Source organism: Dysidea avara, chromosome 8 (genome assembly GCF_963678975.1).
Source record: "Dysidea avara chromosome 8, odDysAvar1.4, whole genome shotgun sequence".
In the NCBI taxonomy this organism is placed as follows: Eukaryota; Metazoa; Porifera; class Demospongiae; order Dictyoceratida; family Dysideidae; genus Dysidea; species Dysidea avara.
This window is the reverse complement of record NC_089279.1, coordinates 18,522,217-18,546,177: the sequence shown is the minus strand read 5'-3', so window position 1 is coordinate 18,546,177 and position 23,961 is coordinate 18,522,217. Positions and strand designations below refer to the sequence as shown.

Below are 23,961 nucleotides of genomic sequence, written 5' to 3'. Positions count from 1 at the left end.
ACGTCAAAAGTTATCAACCATCTATTACTACATGATTTAGCATCAGAAAATCAGGAAAATATTAGTGTTATCAGTTGGCAATTTCAGTATTTTATATGTTACCTTAAATTTGCATTCCCATATGTCTGTAATACATTCTTTTTTATCATAACCTTATGTCCATCCAAACTTGGTAATGAGTAACACGCTAGTTAAGTAACGCATTAGTAATTCGTTAAGTAATAATATTACAGTAACAAGTAGTAATGCGCTACTTTAGTAACGCATTACTTATGTAAAGTAACTATTCGTTAGATATTACTAGCTTTGGAAATGTAGCTATAGCACGTTATATTACTTCGTTACTGCATTAAGTAATAATATTATGTAATGCGTTACGTCCAACACTGCTCCAGAGTAAGTAATCAACATGGAAATACTAATCATTTAGTTTACATACTTGCAGACAAGCTAGTATACACTTTTATCTAGAAATATAGTTGCTATGAGGCTGCTTTTCACTTGCAAGTGTGGCACTCTTAGTAGCAGAGTATATTTAAACCATAGGAATTTACAAAGATTGCCAAATGCATCATAGCTCAACAAAATTAATGTACACAAAGGTATACAGTGGAACCAAAGTTATCCGAATCCCTTGGGATCAAGGGTGATCCATAAGTCTGAAAAGTCCATTTCTCTGAAACCGTGTATAAATAACCTTAAAATGGTATAAAGAATATTGGTAAAAATATCAGTATTATTCAATAGAACAGTCATTTCCATAGTTCAGTTAAGAATCTGGATAAGTGAGGTCTGGATAATAGAGGTTCCACTGTACAAAGGTATATTGACCACTATCTGGTTATAACACACACCCACACAGTTTATTAATGTTTGCAGAGCCTAGGTTTAAGCATGTCACTTGCATGATCCATAAATTTCTTAATCAGTTTAAGACTGAAACATGCTAAAATAAGTATGATGTAACATCCTGTTCATTGGAAAGTCCATGCATGTATACATACATGCATACATACACCTGCTACATAAGTAAAGATTTTACAAAGGTTTTCAAGTCAAACAATATACTCATTCCATCTTTGTTGTCATAAAAGTTTTTCTTTGTCACTTTGTCGTTGGTTAAGTCGAGGATAGTTGACAAACTTGGACCCATTAGAATAAATGATACTAAGTATCAGCACTGATGCCACCAGCCATATCAGTAGCCACAGTCGAGGATAGGGGATGAGTTCCTCTGTAGAGTACAATAGTCATTACAAAGCTGAGTGATATCATCTGTTCAATGATTTAGATATTGTAGTGACTCAAATAACCAAGCCATAATGTGCAACAAAGTGGGAATATCAGAACGGTGCTAATGGTGAAATACTCTAATAGAGCAGTCACTTATTCTGTTTGGATAATTGAGGGTTTGGATAATCGAGGTCCTACTGTAATGAATATTTTATTTGAGTGCAGGCCACTGCACACATATTTGTGCATGTACACAGTACACAATGATGTCTCACCTGCTGGCATCAGTAATGTCAAGAAGAAAGCAGCAACGAGAGACAGAAGAATTAATGGGAGCTAAGTAAAACACTAAACTGCCTGTCTCACAATATGCAACAGTACGTACCACTTTGAATCTCCATGGTTGGTACACACGTAGAGGAGATGGAACACTGATCCCTTCATATCTGTCCACTATATGGTTACCCAGGAACAGGTCAATAGAATCCTGTAATGACAGGGAATAACATTATTAACATTACTCCTATGTATAACGGTTAGTGGCTACTACTGGTAGTGCTTGTTTAGTACACACACTACATACACCGCTCTATGAAGTGTCAACTCATGTATAGTAGAATACTTTTTTTTTTGGTATATGAGCAAGGAATAAGGTTGGGTACACTTATATTGGAATTTCTGGATAGATGTTTACTACTACTATGGTGACATCTGGTTGGTAAATCCTTAGACATAATTCTTAACACACAGTATGCAAATTCAAATAGTTGCCACATCAATTATATGTAATGAATGTCATGGCATTTAACCAAGTAAATATGGTAAGCAGTTTAGGGCTAACCCTATTGTACGTGTGTGCATGTACACACACTCGCACACCCAAAATCGCATGAAAAATAGCACATGCATACACATACAATATTTACATACTGGATACATACAAATGTTCAGGTGATGTTTCTTGCGGATTTCGCAGATGCTTAGTTGTCGTAAATTTTTCATCCTCGAAAATTAGACTAGCCCTATGCTACATAACAGATAGCCTGCGTGAAAACTGAGTGATCCACAAATTGAAATTCGACAATCCGTGAAATTACACACCTCAAAAATTTGTACATATACGGTACAGTACCTGTCTAAAACCATCTGTGAAGTTGTTGTAAATATATCTGAAGGAGGAGTTAATCCCATCTTGTAATGCACCAAGGTTACTTCTTTTACCAGTCCTAGTGAAATCTGTCTTCAATGCCTTAGTACCAGCATACTGGATTGATATGCTATCAGCATTGTCTGCCCACACTACATAACCAACAAGACAAGTCAACACTGGACCAAACATACAAAAAGAGTTTTTGTTTCACCATTGACTTTTAGCTAAGTAAAGTACAAGTTGTGTATATACTGTATAGAGTGTTTACAGATGGTCTACAAAGCACATTCATATGGTACAGGAAATGTAAAACAAACCTAAGTAAAGCAGTCAAGCTAGGAAAAAAAGATACAGCCTTATATAAACAAAAGAGCACAACCATTCTAATAGTACAGTCACCCTAATGTATATGATCTATCCATCTGCATTCTTATTTTGTCGGGTTATTAACTTGGCAGCCAACGTGCAACACTTCTGCAAAATTAGGCACTCATCTGGAAACTCCAACTTTGATATTACAAAATGCAAATCACTACATGCATTAGACATACTGTGGTATGCCAACAGGTCCTGTTGGGCTGATGCTGGGTTAAAAAATCAAGTCTATGGCCTTGAGTTATGGCATCAGTTAGTCAGTCAGTAGGAAATAAATTTAAAAGTTGATAGCAATTTATGGGAAGCATTTTAGCACACTAAAGACACCTTTGGGCTTGATTATACCTAACCAATACTGCCTAGGCACCATGAAGTGTTGTGAGGCTGGCTTTGGTTTGATATCTTTATTGTGGGAAAGTACAAATCTTCATAATCCAGTAGTATGATATACTAACCATTCTTGAAGATTGATTCAAACACATCGTGATTCTCCACCTTCTCTCCTAATGACAACACTCCCATCTGTTCTAGTTGACGTTGTAGACTGATCCTGGCCAACATGCTCTGAACAACATTAGTCCTGTAACAGTGTGAACAAAACAACAGTAGGTCACTGTGATATTAGGATGATAATTTCTAGTTACAATAATCTCCACATGTGCAGTCCAACAACTCTCTGCACGAGGTACTGTAAAACGTTACAAGAAGTGTTTTATAGACCATTATTAGGACCACACAAAAGGTATCGGAATTTTTACATAAATTTAAATAATTAGTTCATTTTAAGTTCACCCATCTACTGTAGTATAGTACCACATACAACCAGCAGCTCATAAGTGTCACAAATTCATTTATGGCACGTACAGATAATTCACATTACCTGTCCAGACAGTCAATACAATTAGTTCTAAACACTCCAGTCTGTATGGTTTTGAAAGATGAATCATCGTCAGAGTGAAAATAGTACCTATAAGAACAAATAATGTATAGTGTTACAATGTGCTACAAGAAGACAAGTATGAATGAGTATACTTGTACATAAGAATACATATAAATGTATTCAGGCATGCCATAAAATTAATTTGACATCTGAACACATGCCCCAACAATCAATTACTAAAAAGGTGAAGTGCTTCGTTTCCACCCATTACACAGTATTACACATGAAGAACAGTATGAGAAGTGTCTCTGCAATCAATTTAGTGACTACGGACAATACAGGAGATAAACATGATAGGAAACCACAGGGAAGCTGTTTCACGTTACCGTGAATCGACACCTTTGTTTTGTCAGTAAAATGAACTGGGCCACAAAGGAGTAAGTCTATGAAGCATGCGTTGTACACTAGCTGCTGCATTTGGAAAATAGGCACGTCTTGGGCCAAAGCGACCTCGAATAGTGAAGAATACAAGCCTTATCCAAAGTTATATTTCGCTAAAGGCATCAGTTAGTCAGAAAATTCTGTTTAATACATTTAAAAAGGGGGGGTTTGGGGTTGCTCTGAAGACATTTATCAGTTATCCAATACTGCCAAGCTGTTACGAAGGAAACTTGAGGCTGGTTTAAGGGTGACAATTTGGCCAGAAAAGCCCATGATCCCTAATATATGTACAGTACTATTGTACTGCATGTTCTATTAGAGTGACTGCTTTATCATACAGATAGTAGGGACCACAAAGGAGTAGGCGTGGCCCATGAAATAACATCACTTAAAAAACCAGCCACAATTTTCCCCGACAACGATGAGGCGGTATTGGTTAGGTAAAACTAAGCCCAAACAAGCTTTCAGATCGACCCGAAATGCTTTCAACAAGTTGCTACGGAATTTTAAAAATAATTTATTTAATGGAATTTTCTACTAACTGACTGACTGCCTGACTGACTGATGCCTTCAGACAAGCGTAACTCGATAAAAGGCTAAGGCTACGGGCTTGATTTTTTCACTGTTCGATGTCGCTTCGGCTCGAGAGGTGCCTTTTGGCATACCGCAGTATGTACAATGTATTCTTCATGGACTTACCAGTGTCCTCTTTTGTGTCCCATTCACATTTGCTGACAGTGAAAAGTGTTGATTTGGTGGTAGCACGTAATGGCTTCCCTTCATAACGGAAATCGTCCGTATTTTTCATTGTGGCTATTTTGATTGCAGAGGTGCTTTTCGAACAGTTCTTGATTCGTACTGCTGTGTAACGGGTTGAACATAGCCGACAACAAAGCGTAATGGATACTTCACTTTTCAGACGATCATTGATATAGCTGGGGAATGCGGCACCATTTCAGATGCGGTACGCGTGGGTTCACCAGTCATAATAATTGTTTACAAAAAAAGTTAACAAACAAGTACACAGAAAAATTTGGAATTTTCAACTAGAGTAGGGACCATAGAACATCAATAAAAAAAGTACTGAAACAAGCTGGAGTAGTGCACGATATTAAATCACAGTAAAACAATAAGTTATAGTTATATCCCGGTACGAGGGTGATATCATTGTTATTACACGAGTCCGAGACGGAGCCGAGGATGAGTGTAATAACAATGATATCATCCGAGTATACGGGATATAACTGTTTTATATCCCAGTGCGCGGGAGTGCGCAGAAGTTTACGGATAGTAAATTAAGTTCCAGTTTGAGTTCCTGTCACTGTGCTCAAGATTTCGTCCGAATTGTGTGGAGATTCTACTTCGTAGCTACAAGAGAGACCTTACATACTGCCTACAAACTGTAGCGAAGGGCGGTGTTATGAAGCAGCGGTTCCAGGTACGATTTGCCTTCGTCAGAAATTGGTATGGTGGTGTCGCGTGGTGTGCAAGAGAAAAATAAAGACCAACAAGTGGCTACAGATAGAACGATGAAGCTAGAGGAAGTTAGTTCTTCACCATAGTGACCGTTGGGAGTGATTGCTGGAGCGAAAATCATCATGGACTATTCTTGACATTTGTTGAACTATCATGGTATTGGTAACTTGTAGTGTTATTGTGTAAAGGATTAACAGTTTTCTTGTAAGATTTAGCTAGTTTAAGTGCTGTATTGGTGTGTTTTGTATCAATATTTCCTTATTTGGCTCTTTGTTCCATTGGTAAACAATGCCATTCGCGGTTATTATGATGTCACGAAAGAGAATGAGTGGCTCCGCAACAGGGTGATAAGTTAGTTATCACTGGGTGATAACTAATATATCGTACAGTAGCAGCGCCGCTCTGTCTAGCTGTATGGTAGTTATAACCCAGCGCGGCGCTTTGATACTCCCACGCACTGGGGTTTAAGAAGTGTTATATCCCTACTATGCATTTCCATAATGGTATCACAGTAGGGATATAACACTTCTTGTTTTACTGTGATTTAATATCGTGCACTACTCCAACTTGTTTCAGTACTTTTTGTTGATGTGCTATGGTCCCTACTCTAGTTGAAAATTCCAAAATTTTTTGTGTATTTGTTAGAGTATCTCAATGATCTTACATAAGTGATAATCTGGTGGAGGTATCCAACAAGTTAGATCATTAAGGAACAAGGTCACTGTGTGCAACAAAACCAACTGCAGTTATCCACTTCCCATTGTAGTAGCATAAATGATTGACCTAAATTTTGTGGTGTCTATATATGTGGCTATAAAGAAACATGTTGATACAAATGTTCAATGCAGTTTTCTCCCAAGAAGAGACAACAAGTAGAACTGGAGATGAAAGGTAAAGGCAAGGCTTAGAGAGTGGGTATTCATCGAAACCTTGGAACACGCCTCATATGTGAGTTTATAGTGGTCCCATACAACAGTGGCGGTATAATGTGTCATTGTCAGATTTTGATGACAGCATTTGAAATGCACTATTTTCTTACGTACTATTGTACTGTACAATAAGTACATACATACATACATGTAATAGTTGTAACACACCCACAAGGTTTGTATCTGATTTGTAAACACGACACCCGAGGGCTGCAGGCCCAAGGGTGGAGTGTTTACAAACCAGATACAAACCGAATGGGTGTGTTCTCACCGATTTGTGGTATGGGGCGTGCATAGATCAAAGGCGCCCATTTGTAACACAGAAGGAGCAAGAACGCAAGGCTAATATTAACTATCGCTGAGCACTGTGTACAAGGAACGATTTTACTCACTAATTACTGTCTTGATGGTTAGTTAATTCATTGTTAGCTAGTTTATTCATTGGTAGTACATTTGTCATGCACAAGCGCGAGGCGCCATCATCGATGCCAATCACTCCAACCATTGTACAACTTCAGCATCATTTAGACGGGTGTAGCTGAAGTGTCTGATATTCATTGTTGAGTGGTACAGCGATATAATAGTCTTGGTTAGCTTAATTTATTGGTGAACACTGGGCTCAGCCCAGCGGTTGTACTGCTTCCATTCATTCAGACGAGTGCAGTGTTGTGTGTTCATTCGTTCCAGAGCGATTTACCTCCTTGTCAGTCCTTGACATTTGCATTGTGACTTCCTGTGTTGGTCTGGTATATGGTTTCGTTTGAAGTCTTTGAACTAATTAGTGGCTAGACTGTGTGGCCAAAAGGAGGTACTTAGCCATGCTACAATTATTTGTAAACCAGTTTACAACTGATTTGTAACACTGGCAACAGCCTTTGATCTGCCGACGCACCATACTACAAACAAACAAACATACATTTATACATGTACCATGAAACCACCTAACTTCAAAGGCAAATTCCGGGGTACATATCTTATAAACCCTGGCTGGCCATGGTACATTTAAGTTAAACCCTGGCTGGCCATGGTACATTTAAGTTAAACCCTGGCTGGTTATGGTACATTTAAAATAAACCATGGCTGGCTATGGTACATTTAAAATAAACCATGGCCTTGATATCTGATGAGGTAACGTTGTTTGTTTTTATAAGAATCCTGGCAGTATTCGATTGTGAGAGTTTATTATTACTCACGTGATGAAAACCATGAACCTGATTTTGCATTCTACAGCACTCATACGAAGGCGATTCGACACCCTTACCACCCTATGAGTTGACAAACGGAAGTTTAAGGTGAGAACTAGTGTCATGGTTAATTTACAATCGCATGTCCGCGTGTTTGATTACGTACCACGCCCACTTTTCGTATATCACGAGGTAACCACTCTACAGCGAAGCTTACCCCTCTGGATGTTTAGAAAACATTGTAAACAGTGGTTAAACGATGTAGCAACTTTAAAACACTTGTTAAATCACAAAATTGAGTGTTTCCATGATATTCATAGGATTTACCCGTTTATATTAACAAACGTAACTGCAACGTTACTTGCTGCTGACCCATAATCGAATTTTACAAGACTCTCTATATAATAAATCCAGCGGGTTGCCTCGTATTGGCTTGGGTGATTAGTCGCCCACCACAGTAGGCTATTAGCCTACATGGTACATATCAGTTGTATCATGTGCCCTCGTGATTTGCCTGATATGTACACCCACGCTCTCGGGCCTAACGGCCCTTGAGCTTGGGTGTACATATCAGACAAATCACTCGGGTACATGATACAACTATTACATACATACATACATGCATGCATGCAGAGTAGACACACATAGAGTATGTACTTGAATTCTCCTTGTTCAGCAGATAGCCTATTTATTAAAATTGATAGTTTGTGCCACTGCATCTTTCTACATTCCTTGTGAAAATCAAATGACTCATACCTGTTAATAACACTAAGTAGACACACAATATTCTCTGGTACTCACCTAACATATTTCATTGTAGTTGTGGTATGGAGCATAAAATTTTTAAAAGTTTCTCCTAGTGATTTCTCCTTTCCTTTTTCATCAATCTGTTATAGTCACAACACAATATAATGTGAATGATCAAGCTATAACATAGAGCTGAGAAATCTAGTGCTAAGCGATACTATCGATAGTTCGATACTCGCGATCAAAAAATCATTATCGCAATATGATAATTACAGCTTACTATTGCGATATTGCTGTAAGGTTACTAGAAACATTGCTACCAAGTTTATTTAACTGTTTAGTAACTCTTTAGGCTTGCTTATTCGCGAAATGTTTGGTTGCAAGGCTATAAACAAGCTGTGTATATTTATCGGCCGCCCACGCAATTAGTCGATTGCTTCGCGAAGGGTCTAGAATTGCACTAAAAATGCTGCTTGAGAAGCTGGCTTAGCTGTTTTATAACTGGCTTGCTTTATGATGGAAAAGTTTGGCTGCAAGGCTGTAACAAAAATTATTGTAGAAATATCACAATTAATTACTAATTTGATGCACTTACAAGAAAACCAAGCAAATATTAATCTATGATGGGGTTAATTATGCTTAACATACATTGAATACTTGGGACTTGACTGAAGATCATTCAAAGTGTAATTATCGTGAATAATACAATATCCATCATGATAGTGAGTTTTCTACTATTGCTCAGCTCTAGAAAAATCCCTGACAAAATCCCCCCAACAAAAAAGCATTACAATTATATTTTGAGGGGGATGCGCGAACGCAGTCCCCCACTAACAAAAATTACGCACCCGAGTCTCCCACGTTTGGGGAGATCGCAGGCTTCAGCCAGGCGGGGTGCAATGCACTGGCCTCGACCTGAGGGAACCACCTTCTTGATCATGGTATCCCCTGTGCCAGGTAAGTTAACTATCAGTGTCACCACTGGTGTTATATAGATGAACCTGTACATTGTGATTGTGGGTTTGAATATTCCTTGTGGTTTGTCATATTTTTGTGCAATAACATTGCTGCAGTGCTAAGGTATTTGAATCTTTTAAACTTTTCCCCATTGAAAGTATGCTGTATAGTGAATTAGAGGATTGTGGTCTGCCCAGTGCCCACTACATATTTTACAGCCTGTTGGTGCATATGAAGCCGATGCACTAGTGTAAAGCTTTTTTTACATTGATTAAACTTCTGCTTCACTGTTTACTTTACTTCTAACAAGGAGAATTTAAACATGTAAGTGCATAGAATCCGTCTTGATTTATTTGGGCAATGATGTGAACAGCTTACTATTATGTGTGGAGGTCTCTCTTATTCCTGATATCAAACACATCCATAAACACCAAGTGATGTGATTGTGAGCAGATTGTAACAGGTATGCTTGTTTTCAGTGTAGTATTACACTTAAGTGGATTAAATTGTGGTAGTTGGTTAATACTTTTGAACTTCACCAGAATATACATCAGATTATACATCGGATTATACATCATATTGTAGACCTATACACAGCCATGTTGGAATACAAATGCAGCCATTTTGTATACCTGCACACATCTCGGAATACAGATTTTATCAACTTTATAATGTTACTTACACTTCATGGCTGTGACCTCAAATGAAAACACCCTCGGTGTTTATGATAGGAACTCTGTATACACAATTGTCACATGTCAAAGGTATGGTGTACTTTTGAAAAGAGATTAGTGTAAAGCAATACCTTGATAGCCTGGCAAGCCCACTACCCAAGCAGGTGATATGAAGCTCCTTGTTATTGGATGTTCATCATACTGAAGTACAAAAGAATTAACTGTATTGTCATGCCCCAATCAAATTCCCTCACGGGTAAGCATCATAGTTAAAGCATAATATGATATGGTCTTTAAAATCCACTAAGAGACCTACTAGCAGGTGCTTAGTATAGGTTAGGAAACCAGACCAAGGCAGTTCATGGTTTTAGAAACCGAGATTTCTAAACCATGAAGAATTGAGGGTATGGTCCCTAACCAACTCTGATAATGGGATCGTTTTATATGGGTACAAGGACACAGAAAAATTTGGAATTTTCAACTAGAGTAGGTACCATAGCACATCGATAAAAAGTACTGAAACAAGCTGGAGTAGTGCACGATTTTAAATCACAGTAAAACAATAACTTGAACACAGTAGGGATATAACACTTCTTATTGTTTTACTGTGATTTAAAATCGTGCACTACTCCAGCTTGTTTCAGTACTTTTTATCGATGTGCTATGGTCCCTACTCTAGTTGAAAATTCCAAATTTTTCTGTGTACTTGTTTGTTAACTTTTTTTGTAAATAATTATTATGACTGGTGAACCCACGCATACCGCATCTGAAATGGCGCCGCACGCCCCAATCATTGTCTGAAAAGTGAAGTATCCATTACGCTTTGTTGTCAGCTATATTCAACCCATTACGTAGCATTTTCGAGTCAAGAACTGTTCGAAAAGCACCTCTGCACACCGAGACGCATTCCGAAAGAAATGATGCCACGCGCCCCAGTTATATCAATTATTGTATGAAAAGTGAAGTATCCATTACGCTTCGTTATTGGCTGTGTTCAACCCATTACACAACAGTATGAATCAAGAACTGTTTGACAAGCACCTCTGCTATCAAAATAGCCGCTATGAAAAATACGGACGACTTCCATTACGTGAAGGGAAGCCATTACGTGCTAGTGCCAAATAGATACTTTTCACTGTCAGCAAAGATGAATGGGACACAAAGGAGGACACTGGTAAGTCCATGAAGAATGCATTGTATGTACTGCGGTATGCCAAAAGGCACCTGTCGGAACGAAGCGACATCGAACAGCGAAAAAATCAAGCCCGTAGCCTTAGCCGTTATTGAGTTATGCTTGTCTGAAGGCATCAGTCAGTCAGTTACTTACTCAGTCAGTAGAAAATTCCAGTAAATAAATTATTCATAAAATTCCGTAGTAACTTGTTGAAAGCGTTTTGGGTTGATCTGAAAGCTTGTTTGGGCTTAGTTTCACCTAACCAATACTGCCTGATCGTCGTTAGGGGAAATTGAGGCTGTTTTTTGGGTGATATTATTTCATCTACTGCTTTGTGGTCCCTACTATACACTACTATCGTAGTGTATGATATATAGATGAAGTCATTGTGGGATTGGATATATATGTTGTTTTAAAATCACCACAAGGTACAATGTTAGTGCAGAAGACTAAACACTTTTTTTGGTGAGAAATTGAAGCTTGCACTTTATCGTTACTTCCTTAGTAAAGTTAGAAGTGGAACTGAGAGCAGTACTATAGCAAAAGATATAGCTAAGTGTCAACAAGAAAAGCCATAAGTTGAGTGCCAATGGTGTTACAGCAGTGTGAAGAACAGGTACATAGAAACTGTTGCACATTACAGATAACATTCTACAAGGAAGCTTACCCATCTAGGTATTTATAAACTTCACCAATAGTTTAATAGAAGATGAAACAGGTGTAAAACACTTAGCAAAAGCAACCGATTATTGATCAACGTCTATTATCTGCCAACGCGATGTCTATTATCGGCTCTATATTTAGGCTAGCTCGGTATATGGTGAAGTATACGGAAGTTTGCTATACTATTCCACCTATCTTAATTGTTTTGGCCGTCAATAATAGTCTTAGAGCTGTTCTGTTGTTGATTAGACAAGGAAAGGTTTGTTGTAATGTTAATGGTTTACTAGGTTGTATTTAGTAATACTTGAATGCGTAGTTCATTATAACACATGCTGTTCCCCGCAGGTCCCTCGTGTGCCCCATGCCTAACAAGAAGAACAAGGGCTTTAGGTGATCCAGTGGCACAACCACACCTAGGTCCAGTTCACCTCAAAATAATCACAAAACTGTGAGAAAGCAATGGACAGCAAATGCAAGGTGCAGTTGGTACATGTATGTTTTAAGTAATTGTCTTAAGCCTACTGCAGTTGTAACAAAGCATGGTGTACCTCGTTCTACTCTGAAGGATAGGTTGAGTGGACGAGAATAAACCAGAACCAAAGCTGTATTTAACTGTAACAGAGGAAGAGGAGCTCATGCAAACATTGGCTATGGTAAAACTTATCAAGTAATTCTAACCATTGTTGAAAGGCATGTGGAGCAAAAGAAGGATGTGTCTCTATGGGCTGCCAGGGTAACTCATGGTGGTGGCAGAAGTTTTTATCTCTCACTGAGTTTGCAATCAGGTGATTCCACAGCAGGGGTCAGAACGGATGTAGTGAATGAACAGGAAATGGTAATTATTTTGACCAGCTCAAAGAGATTTTTGATAAAGGTGATTTTTGGAAGGGAGTGTATAAACAGTGGAATGGACTGCTGGAATGGTGGAAAACTGGAATGGAATTTTTAAAGTTCAATGCCATTTTTTACATCAAAATAAGTACAACCCCTCCTTAAGTAAGTAAATAAATAGGAATCCCCATTGAAGCCAGTTCATTTAGCAAACTTTTCCTCACCACAACACTTGTATGACTTATAACTCAATACTTTATTACTTGTCTGAAACTAACTGTCACTCAGTTCAGTGTGCAATGTGACACTGTCACAATGAACTTCGGCTTGAATTTTGTTTTCTGACATAATTGTGGGAAAGGCTCATTGTAAATGCTTACAAGATAACAGTGTATGTACTTCTACAATTAGAGGTGTACCGATGTACCGATACATATCGTATCGGTGGCCGATATAGACATTTCTACTATATCGATGGGAGCCGATATTGCTGCTAAAAACCGATACGATACACCAATATACAATTGAACTATCTTGAGGACACTGTCCAATGATCAAGCCACATTATAAACCCTATTATTTAGCTAACAAGGGTGGGAAACAGTAGTTATCTTCCTTGTCTAAAAGCAGTATGCTATGTGAAGCCATCTAAGTGCGTGGATAATTACTGTTTTGTTGTCACAAAGCTTACCAATCATACAACAAACACTCATAGTGGTGGGCCTAGGGAAACAGCAATAAGATGAACCAAGAGCATAGTATAAAACAACCAGCCACCTCTACAAGCCATTAAAATGCTGTGGTTCCTCAAATATAAATAGCTACACTTAGTTATATTGGTATATCGGATTGATATCGTATCGGTTTCAAAATGACTAATTCATAATGGATCGGTATCGGATCAGTTTAGTTTTCTTATATTGGTACACCTCTATCTACAATGCATACATGTAATCAGATACCGTAACTGGGGAAAGTTTCACTGGGCAAACGTTTCATGTTTTTTGTGGTTTCAAAGCAAACTGCGAAAGTTTCACTGCTGAATCAATAATTTACAGTGTACTATATAGCTATGTTTAAGCTTTATCGCAAAACTTTCACCACGAATAGTCTCAGTAAGCCTTAACCGCAAAACTTTCACCACGAATAGTCTCAGTAAGCCTTAACCGCAAAACTTTTGCCCAGTGAAATTTTCTCCGTTTATGGTATACTATGTACAAGTTGAGCTGGCTGGATCCTTAGAAACAGCTAAAAATGAAAAGTGGATTTTTTCTCAAGAGAATTAACATTTTAGCTAACCAGATGATTAAAGGTGACATTAAAGGTGCCGATAACAAACTGGCTCCATAACAAATTCAGGAGAGGGTTGTAATAGGCATTGCACTTTTATGGTTTTCCCATAGGAAATGTATGGTGAAAATTTAGATTGATTGCGTCAGGACATTTCAACTACAGTATGACTTAGAGCATAGTAGCCACAGGAAGTTGCAACTAGTTGCAGTTATACATGAGACTATCATCTACAACTGTTGATAAAACATAATACCTAACACAAAAAGGGCAAAAGAAGGGGTCCATTAACAGACCTCTGGTCAGAAACAGCAAATAACAGTGGTTGGCTGTGGAAGTGCCATTGGGGACAGTGTTTACCTTCTTTTATAATTTTGCTGCAAAGAAATTGAACCACCTGTGGTGTAGGAATGAAGTGAATCGGACACGTCATGCTTACAGTGAAAAGGGATGGATTGATCATGAGCCATTATTCTTCTTCCTTGAAAAGCACTTTCTAGAGCACACAGTTGCTTGCCACCCTCTGTTGCTAATGGTAGATGGTCACAGCATGTGAAAGTTTGCAAATGACCATAAAGTGACCAAAATCTTTCTGCCTCCTTGTACGACTCATGAGTGCCAGCCATTGGATTTTAGCCTGTTCAAGCTCTTAAAAGATTACTGGAGACAAGAAGGCCACATGTTTTACTGTAAGAATCCTGGGACCATCACCAAACAAACTGAATTTCAACTTAATATTTCATGATGCATGGCTTGTAATGCTATTACACCAGCAAATGTTATTTCTGACTTTAAGAAATACAGGAATTGTCATGTGATTTCCTGTGTAAGTGCTCCTACTACCGTATTGCCTTGAATTACGGCCGGTCTCGTATAAACGCCGGGTTTCGTTTAGTAGCCAACAAACTACAGAAATAAACGCCGGGGTCTCGAATAAACGCCGGGTACTTTTAAGTTTCTAATAAATTTGGGCAGTACCACCTGGTTTGCACCTGATATCGAATGGCAAAGCGGAAAGCTTCTTATGATATTACCTTCAAGTTAAAAGCTGTAAAGTTTGCCGAAGAACACAGTAAGGAAGGTTCTGCACGACATTTCAATGTTGATGCCAAACGAATCCGTGAATGGTGTAAGCAAAAGGACTCATTTACAGAACAAAAGAAGAAAGGCAACAGCTCTCGAAAAAGGCTTACAGGAGCCGGCCGAAAAGTAGACGATGTTGAAATGGAAGAAGAGCTTTTCGATTGGATTGTTGAAATGCGCGGACAAAATCTTCGGATTTCGTTGAGGATGATACAAATAAGGGCCAAGGAATTGTCGAGTTCTGATTGCTTTAAGGCAAGTCGTGGGTGGTTGTATCGCTTTCTGAAACGCAAGAACTTATCTTTGAGGAGGAGGACTACTTTGGCTCAGTCAACACCAGCTGATTGCATTCCAAAGCTGGTAAATTTTGTCCTTCATTTACGACATCTTATGATAAAATCCAGCTTTAGTGAACAAAATATAATTGCCATGGATGAAACTGCATGCTGGATGGACATGCCATCAGACACTACCGTCACATTTTCTGGTTCACGTTCTGTGCCTCTGAAGACGACTGGAAATGAAAAGAACCACTTCACAGTGGTGTTATCAGCTAGGGCTAGTGGCATGAAGTTGAAGCCTTTTATAGTTTTTAAAGGAAAAGGTACTAGGTTGATCAAAGCACTAGAAAAGATCCCTGGTATTGTTGTCCGATTCAGTGCGAATGGCTGGATGAACGATGCGCTTACAGTGGACTATTTGCAAAGCATTGTTGGTGCACTAAGCTTTGGTCAGAGGCTCCTTGTTTGGGACTCGTACAAGTGTCACATAAGCAGTACCGTCAAAGCAGAGGTTTCTCGATTGCGACTCAAAACAGCAATTGTGCCAGGTGGTTGTACAAAATACATTCAAGCCCCTGATGTGGTATGGAATGCAGCTTTCAAGAGCAAAGTTAGGAGTCGGTATGATGCATGGATGGCTGATTCAGCTGGTCACCAATTCACACGTGGTGGCAATTTGAAGGCACCTTCCAGAGTTTTGCTTTGTGAATGGATAAAATCTAGCTGGGCGGAAATTTCCTGTGAGACCATTAAGGCTTCCTTCAAGTCTTGTGGTATTACAACAGCCACTAGTGGTGCAGAAGATAATCTCATTCACTGCTTTAAGGAAGGCCAACCATGTGCAGATGGGAAGTCGATGCTAGATGAGAAATCACGCCAGTTATTACAACGATTGCAGGATGGCGACATCGATCCGTTTGCAGAGGAAGATGAAGAAGAAGCTGAAAGTAATGAAGTTAGAATAGACGAAGATTTAGACGAAGATTCAGAAACAACCAGCAGCGACAATGACAGTAGTGAGTGACGGCAGTGCTCAGGACCATAGCTAGTTACTGCATGTATTCTATGTACAATACATCATTTTCAGTGTGATTTTCTTATCATGTATATACTGTACCATATTCTAATCAAGTTCAATCATTAATATAAATTATTGATTTTTGCCAATAACAACATGCATACATTTCAGTCAATCTTTGTCAGTATCAGCCTCTGCAAGGAGCTTCTTTAGTTTTTTTACATGCTTTGAAGGCCCACAGTAAATATATTTGCAAGGTACTTCTAGGCCTTTTCCTTTCTTCCTTCTTCCAGTAATACGACAGTATACAGAGCCCCCATGTGAAATAAAACGCCACGTGATCATTGCAAAATTTTCTGGAATGTGGCCTACTATCTGGTGATCTTTAATTACAGCTACGGCGAAATCATCATATGGATTGCTGTACTCTTGTTCGAGGTAGAGTTGCTCTCCTATTACTGGTGTCCATACTGTTTTATAACATGGTGGCCTTGAACCACGCTATAGATTTCGTAGTCTGCTTCACTTCGTAGTCTACTCGCTTCACTCGTCTCACCAGCTGCCATGGTCTTCTAAACTCACCAGAGCTAATAAACGCCGGTCTCGTATAGTAGCCGGTCTCGTTTAGTAGCCGGGGTTAAAAGTTGCTTGAAGGAAATAAACGCCTGGGCCGTAATTCGAGGCAATACGGTATGTACTTCTAGCAGTGGAGGAAGTAGGGATGTGACAACTCAAGGTGTGTTCAGCATGGTCATTAATTCTAACATGTTAGGTTAGATGGCCAAAGCATGCTCCTTCAAGCAGCCAAGGAATTGCAAACACTACTGAATGTATGTCCAGTACTTTTGATCAATAATTTTAGTGCTTTCATTGCAGACCAAGGGGAGTGCTGCATCAAGCAGCCAAGTAAGTGATAGTGTGATGGCTCAGGGTAAGTGTAGCATCGCAATTTTGTGTGTGTATTAGATGATGATGAGCAGGAGGAAGGCGAAGGTGATATCGAAGTCAGCAACTATGTTAATGATGTTTACACAGCCACCATTTCAGATGTGACATTTGCAGCAGAGGAAGAAAAGCTGTATTCTCATCAATTTGAATTGGATATGATTTGCATGATCCTGAATACATAAGGTGGCTTGGTGTGCTTCAACCAATTGCTGCAAGTGTTAGAAGTAATCAGCCAATGACAGATTTTCTTGCCACCCTGGTTGTAACACCAGTGTATGTAGATTTACAACCTTCCAATGCTAACCAGGAAAACAGGGCCACCAGAATTCCACTCCATGTCGTTCGGTGGTTGAGCATCCTCCAGCCAATTTCACCAACCAGACAGCTAGTACCAGTTTAAGCTCAACAACTCATGAGTCCAGCTTTCTCCCTTTGTCTGAACTAGTTAATAGGCGAGGATTAATCAGGTTATGCTGGAGTCTTTACTAGCAGTGAATGTAAAAAGCTTTAGAGGAAACAGAAAAGGAACTGAAAGGGAATAGGAAAAAAGGCAGAAGGAAGAGAAGGAGGAAAAAGCTAAAAAGGCAGCAACCAAGGAAGCCAAACAATGTGAAAGAGAAGCTTTGCAGGCAAGTAAGCAGCAAAGCAAACAGTCTAAAAGTAACAAAAGAAGAACAGAGAGTTACTTGACATCTAGGGCCAAGAGAAACAGAAAGTGCCGATGATGAAATCGACTGTAACACATGCTGCATGTGCTTTGGTTTATTAGGCGATGATGTGGGAACAGAGAGGGAGTGGCTAAGGTGCAAATGTGAAAGGTGAATCCACGAAGACTGCATGGATGAGGATCATGTTAATAGTGATGCTACAAAGCTCTTGCTAGATGTAGCAATATTTGAACCCTCCTTTGAATTTCAAAATTTTATTTTGCTGTATTCAAATTTTTGTGCATAAGAATTTCATGAAATTTTGGTGTAATTACAATTATATATCATAGAATATTTTGTGAAGATGGCACAAGGGATTACCGAAAATAGCAAATAATGGATATATACACAAAGATTATTGAGTGGCTGATAATTGATGTCAAACGACGATAAATGATTCACTACAGCATGTCCTTCTTTGCAATGTACAGTGTAGCTCCGTAAGGAAAGATGCTGTGGAACTGGTACATTTAGTATACCTACCTTAAGGTTGTGTCTTATCATTTGATGTAATTACATTAAAATTAACATGCCTAAGTTTAGAGAATTTTAGGTTAGTGTATACAAAGCCCTAACACATGCACTCTAAACAGAATTTTCTGTGGATTTGTCCATTTATTGTAACAAAATGTAGATACAATGTTAGACTCTACCTAACAGAAAGGTGCACATGTCAAATGACACTAGACTCTAATTGAATTCTTTTAGGTATGCTGATAAAAGGAATTCAGTGGTTAAACTCATACTAGCTTGGGTGACTGGTCACCCGTTGTAGACTACAAGTACACAAAAATTTTAGGAATTTGCAACTAGAGTAGGGACCATAGCACATCGATAAAAAGTACTGAAACAAGCTGGAGTAGTACACGATATTAAATCACAGTAAAACAATAAGAAGTGTTATATCCACAGTAAAACAATAAGAAGTGTTATATCCCTATTACTGTGATTTAATATCCTGCACTACTCCAGCTTGTTTCAGTACTTTTTATTGATGTGCTATGGTCCCTACTCTAGTTGAAAATTCCAAAATTTTGTGCACTTGTTTGTTAACTTTTTTGTAAATAATGATTATGACTGGTGAACCTACGCACACCGCATCAAAAGAAAGAAATGGTGTCGTGTGCCCCAGTTTTATCAATTATCATCTGAAAAGTGAAGTATCTATTATGCTTCCTTGTTAGCTACGTTCAACCCTTTTACACAGCAGTACGAATCAAGAACCGTTTGAAAAGCATCTCTGCAATCAAAGTAGCCACTATGAAAAATACCGTTACATAGGGAAACCATCACGTGCTACCGCCAAATTGACACTTTTTGCTGTCAACAAAGATGAATGGGACACAAAGGAGGACACTGGTAAGTCCATGAAGAAATGATCGAAAGTGAGATTTGCAATCTTGAGGTCTTTCTGCTAGCCCACTTTAAGGACCTGCTAGTAAATCTCTTAGTAGTTTTAAAGACCTCATAGATCAAAGCATATTATGCACACTAATTATCTTAAAAAATGGTTCAAGACTCGCTAGCAGAAAGATTTCAAAGCATTGCATATCTTATGTTTGATCGTTGATTTGCTATGCTCTTGCAGATTGATTCCCCACAGCAGGTGACCAGTCACTCAAGCCAACCACTTCATTCATTTATAAGCATGGGTGATTATGGGAGATGTTTAGGGCTCAAACGAATATTCGTTTCAAAGGAAATATATAACATCAGTGGTAGAGTACATGGAAATACTTGATCCTACATAAACATATCTATGACATAAGTGATCGAATCATGTTGATTCTGAATTGTATTAAAGAGACATCTTGTACAGCCGCAGGATTATTGATATCTCATCCATACCAATGCTGAAAAAGAATATTCGAATATTCGGTGTTGTGAATAAAGAATATTCAAATAGTAAAAACCACTATTTGTTTGAGCCCTAGAGATGTTGTAGTTGTGTTAGTTATGATGGACGGACAAGTCCAGAGTTTATCATGAACTCAAGTCGCACCTTTGAACTGTGTTCTTAACACTGGTGGCCTATGGTAAGGCTTTCTTTACACTTGGCAAAAATGTACTATGACTGAAAAGTCTCATTAGAAAGAACAAGAATATGCACATTACAAGTATATAATACAAATTTCAGTTACTATGTGAAATGCATAGTTAGTATGGTGTCAAATTACAGACAAACCACAAGGAATATTCAAACCCACAATCACAATGTACAAGTTCATCTATATAAGACCAGTGGTGACACTGATGATTAACTTACCTGGCACAGGGGATACCATGATCAACAAGGTGGTTCCCTCAGGTCGAGGCCAGTGCATTGCACCCTGCCTGGCTGAAGCCTGCGATCTCCCCAAACGTGGGAGACTCGGGTGCGTAATTTTTGTTAGTGGGGGACTGCGTTCGCGCATCCCCCTCACAATCAATTAAAAGTTTTGTGTATGTGTGATGTTGAACTGTGACTGCTATCATCACAAAAATAATGGCAATATTAGGTTGCTTTGCTCTGTAAATCTAACACTAATGTAAAGAACAAGTTTTGTACATTGCTTCTGGTGACCTTTGCTTAAAAAGAATTTCATATAGCAGTCTGTATACTGTAAATCAGGAAAAAAATACTATTCTTCTGTACTTATTTTAATATGTGAAGAACGCAATATCCAATCCCACAATGACTCCACCTATATACCCATATAAAATTATATAAGTCCATAAGAGACCATGCCCAAGGATATTGGTGTTTTAACACAGGTAAATTCGGTATAGTGGCACAGGTAAATTCGGTATAGTGGCAGCAAAGCACTTCAAAGTGAAGAAGTAAGTACTATATATGCAGTGCTCCCGATAAGAATTCCAGGGCAAATGTCCTGACAAATCCAAAATTGTCCGGACATATTTATACTTTGCATGGACTACTGTATCTCTGATGTAAGGCACTCTGGCTGTAGGCATTCACTGTATTGAGACATTCTTTTATGTGCTGAGACACTATTACAAGTGATTTTGTGAGGTTTCTGTACAGTACAGGGGTTGGCATTGGTACATTTGTGGTCACTCTCTTGGGTGGCTTGAATGTTTAATCTCCTAGCAACCAAGAGACAGCTATTATTAGTAAAGTAAACAGTAAACCAAATATGCACATCCTGGGCTTTTTGGGCTCCTTTGATAGGGAATTATGTCCTGCCCATTATCAGGAACACTGATATGTAGAAAGTCCTGCTACAAAAGACAACACTGTACAAAAGTTACACAAGAAACCAGCCCCACAATACCTTAATTCTTGGCACCTTGCAAGCCCAAAAGTGCTTTCAGTGGGACCTAAAACTCTTCCAATAAGTTGCTACAAGATTCCAAAAGAATTTTCTACTGACTGACTGATGCTAAACACAAGTGTGATAACACACCTATTATAGCTTTGTGTTGCCTATATCACATAAGAATAAAATGGAAATCATCCATAATTTTTTTATTTTATTGCACCATGCCTCGCCTTCAACAGTCGAAGTAAGCAGACTGGTCATAGGTTAGTGCCATGTAGTATTTAGGACTATGTATGGGGCAGACAACTACACGAAACAGCAACAATGCTTAGTACAGTATAAGGATGCATATTTTACTAAAGTCTCATATACCTGACACTATTCTTTACCTTGATGCAGTGTTACAGTAGTTGACCATTAGGTTACAAAAAGAAGTGACAAACAAACAAGTGTAAGGAAATACTAGAAATCATTTCTAGGCTGTGATAAGACATTTCTACAAATTTCATGAGCTCTGGTAAAATGTAAGTAGTAAGGTCAAAAGCAAAAAAAACCTACTAACAATGAAATGTCTATCCATGTACAAGCAGTCTGCCCTTTAGCTCACATCAGCTTTTAGGATACAGTTTGTATGTATAGTTACTGCAAAGTAGGGACCACAAATGTGTCCCATAAAAAACATCACCCAAAAACCAGCCTTACTTTTCTCTGACAACAATAAAGCAGAATTAGTTAGGTAAAACAAAGCCCAAACAATCCTTCCGATCGACCCAAAATGCTTTCAACAAGTTGCTAAGAATATTTTATTAAACTGAATTTTCTACTGACTGAGTAACTGACTGACTGATGCCTTCAGACAAGCATAACTTGATAACGGCTAAGGCTACGGACTTGATTTTTTCAGCTCGACATTGCTTTGGCCCGAGAGGTGCCTCTTGGCACACCAAAATATGTACAATGCATTCTTCATGGACTTACCAGTGTCCTCCTTTGTGTTCCATTCGTGCTTTGTTGACAGTGAAAGCGTCAATTTGGTAGTAGCATGTGATGGCTTTCCTTCATAACGGAAATCGTCCGTATTTTTTATAGTGGCTACTTTGATTGCAGAGGTGCTTTTCGAACAGTTCTTGATTCGTAATGTTGTGTAACGGGTTGACATACACTGTAGCTAACGGTGAAACGTGATGGATACTTCACTTTTCAGATGCAAATGGATAGCTGAGGTGCGTGGCACCATTTCTTTCTTTTGATGCAGTATGCGTGGGTTCACCAGTCATAATTTTTTTTACAAAAGAAAAGTTAGCAAACAAGTACAAAAGGAATTTTCAGCTACAGTAGGGACCATAACACATGTACTGAAACAAGCTGGAGTATTGCACAATATTAAATCACAATAAAACAATAAGAAGTGTTTCAATATCATGCAAGCTGGAACACTTCTAATTGTTTTACTGTGTTTTAATATTGTTTACAGAACTTTGCGTGGGTGAGATCAAAGGAAAAAGTGTACTTTAAATTTAATAAAGTACACTCTCAGCCGGCCAACTGCTTCATCGACCACAAAGAGTGCTTTATTGCACTGCAAAGAGTGCTTTATTGAACGAATAAAGCACACTTTGCGGTGCAATAAAGCATTCTTTGTGGACAATAAAGCACAGTTGCCCACGTGCCTTAGTGTAGGCTAATAGCCTACGGGGCTCGCGCCAGTACGACTAATCACCCAGGCCGGTGAAGGCTGATAGCCTCGCCACGCTGAGTGATCAATCACCCCAGCCAATACGAGTTCCACCACTGGATTGCTTTTATAGACATACCTAAATGCTTCAATGATGGGTGGGAGAAGGTAACGTTGCTGTTACATTTGTTAATGTACAGTAAATGGACAAGTCCTGAAGATATCACAGAAATACTTCACCATGTGACTCACAATAGAATCGATTGTGGGTTGCAAGCAAAACCTGCCAAGACGCGATGAACGTCTACTGTGCCAAACTATGGTGAAATACGCGTGAGTTACTTTGTTAAACTAGTTTGTGTGCGTTCAGGCTGCTAATAGTTCGTGCAACGCTTGTTAATTACGAGTCCTAGTGTATGGTGAAGCTACACGACTAGAAAGTTCCATAAATCATTTAAAACATAGCCTTGCTCGTGCTATATGAAAAATAAAGTACTCGGCGCTTGGCCTTGATGCTAAAAAAGCACTTGGCTTCGCCTCGTACTTTATTAGCATCTCATACTTTATTTTTCATATAGCACTCGCGGCTATGCTTTAACATATACGTAATACTGCAGCTTGTTTCAGTACTTTTTATGGTCCCAACTCTAGCTGAAAATACCAATTTTTTTGTGTACTTGATTGAACAGGTGTATGTTAATGTCTTCACAAAGGCCCACACATAATTATTAGATTTAATTGTGAGGGGGATGCGCAAACGCAGTCCCCCACTAACAAAAATTACGCACCCGAGTCTCCCACGTTTGGGGAGATCGCAGGCTTCAGCCAGGCGGGGTGCAATGCACTGGCCTCAACCTGAGGGAACCACCTTGTTGATCATGGTATCCCCTGTGCCAGGTAAGTTAACCATCAGTGTCACCACTGGTCTTATACAGATGAACCTGTACATTGTGATTGTGGGTTTGAATTAAGTCTATACAAT

At 38.8% G+C, this 23,961-nt stretch overlaps 1 protein-coding gene and 3 non-coding genes across 4 annotated transcripts in view; 1 reads left to right on the top strand and 3 right to left on the bottom strand.

Moving 5' to 3' along the window:
* Positions 1-956: 956 nt before the first annotated feature.
* LOC136264188 (phosphatidylinositol-3-phosphatase SAC1-like) overlaps positions 957-23,961 on the bottom strand; it is a 31,362-nt gene continuing 8,357 nt past the window's right edge. Inside the window, exons 12-19 of the mRNA XM_066058898.1 lie at positions 8,470-8,555; positions 8,326-8,424; positions 3,639-3,725; positions 3,214-3,338; positions 2,366-2,532; positions 1,619-1,720; positions 1,509-1,569; positions 957-1,234 (exon numbers count right to left, since the gene is read on the bottom strand). Of these exons, the coding sequence (XP_065914970.1) occupies positions 1,086-1,234; positions 1,509-1,569; positions 1,619-1,720; positions 2,366-2,532; positions 3,214-3,338; positions 3,639-3,725; positions 8,326-8,424; positions 8,470-8,555 (876 nt within the window). The 3' untranslated portion in view covers positions 957-1,085. The remainder of the gene's footprint in view (positions 1,235-1,508; positions 1,570-1,618; positions 1,721-2,365; positions 2,533-3,213; positions 3,339-3,638; positions 3,726-8,325; positions 8,425-8,469; positions 8,556-23,961) is intronic.
* LOC136265264 (U1 spliceosomal RNA) lies at positions 9,218-9,380 on the bottom strand. The gene has a single exon (XR_010705458.1). It is a non-coding gene; the product is annotated as a U1 spliceosomal RNA (small nuclear RNA).
* Positions 20,300-20,462, top strand: LOC136265275 (U1 spliceosomal RNA). The gene has a single exon (XR_010705469.1). It is a non-coding gene; the product is annotated as a U1 spliceosomal RNA (small nuclear RNA).
* LOC136265282 (U1 spliceosomal RNA) lies at positions 23,722-23,884 on the bottom strand. Its single transcript, XR_010705476.1, has one exon. It is a non-coding gene; the product is annotated as a U1 spliceosomal RNA (small nuclear RNA).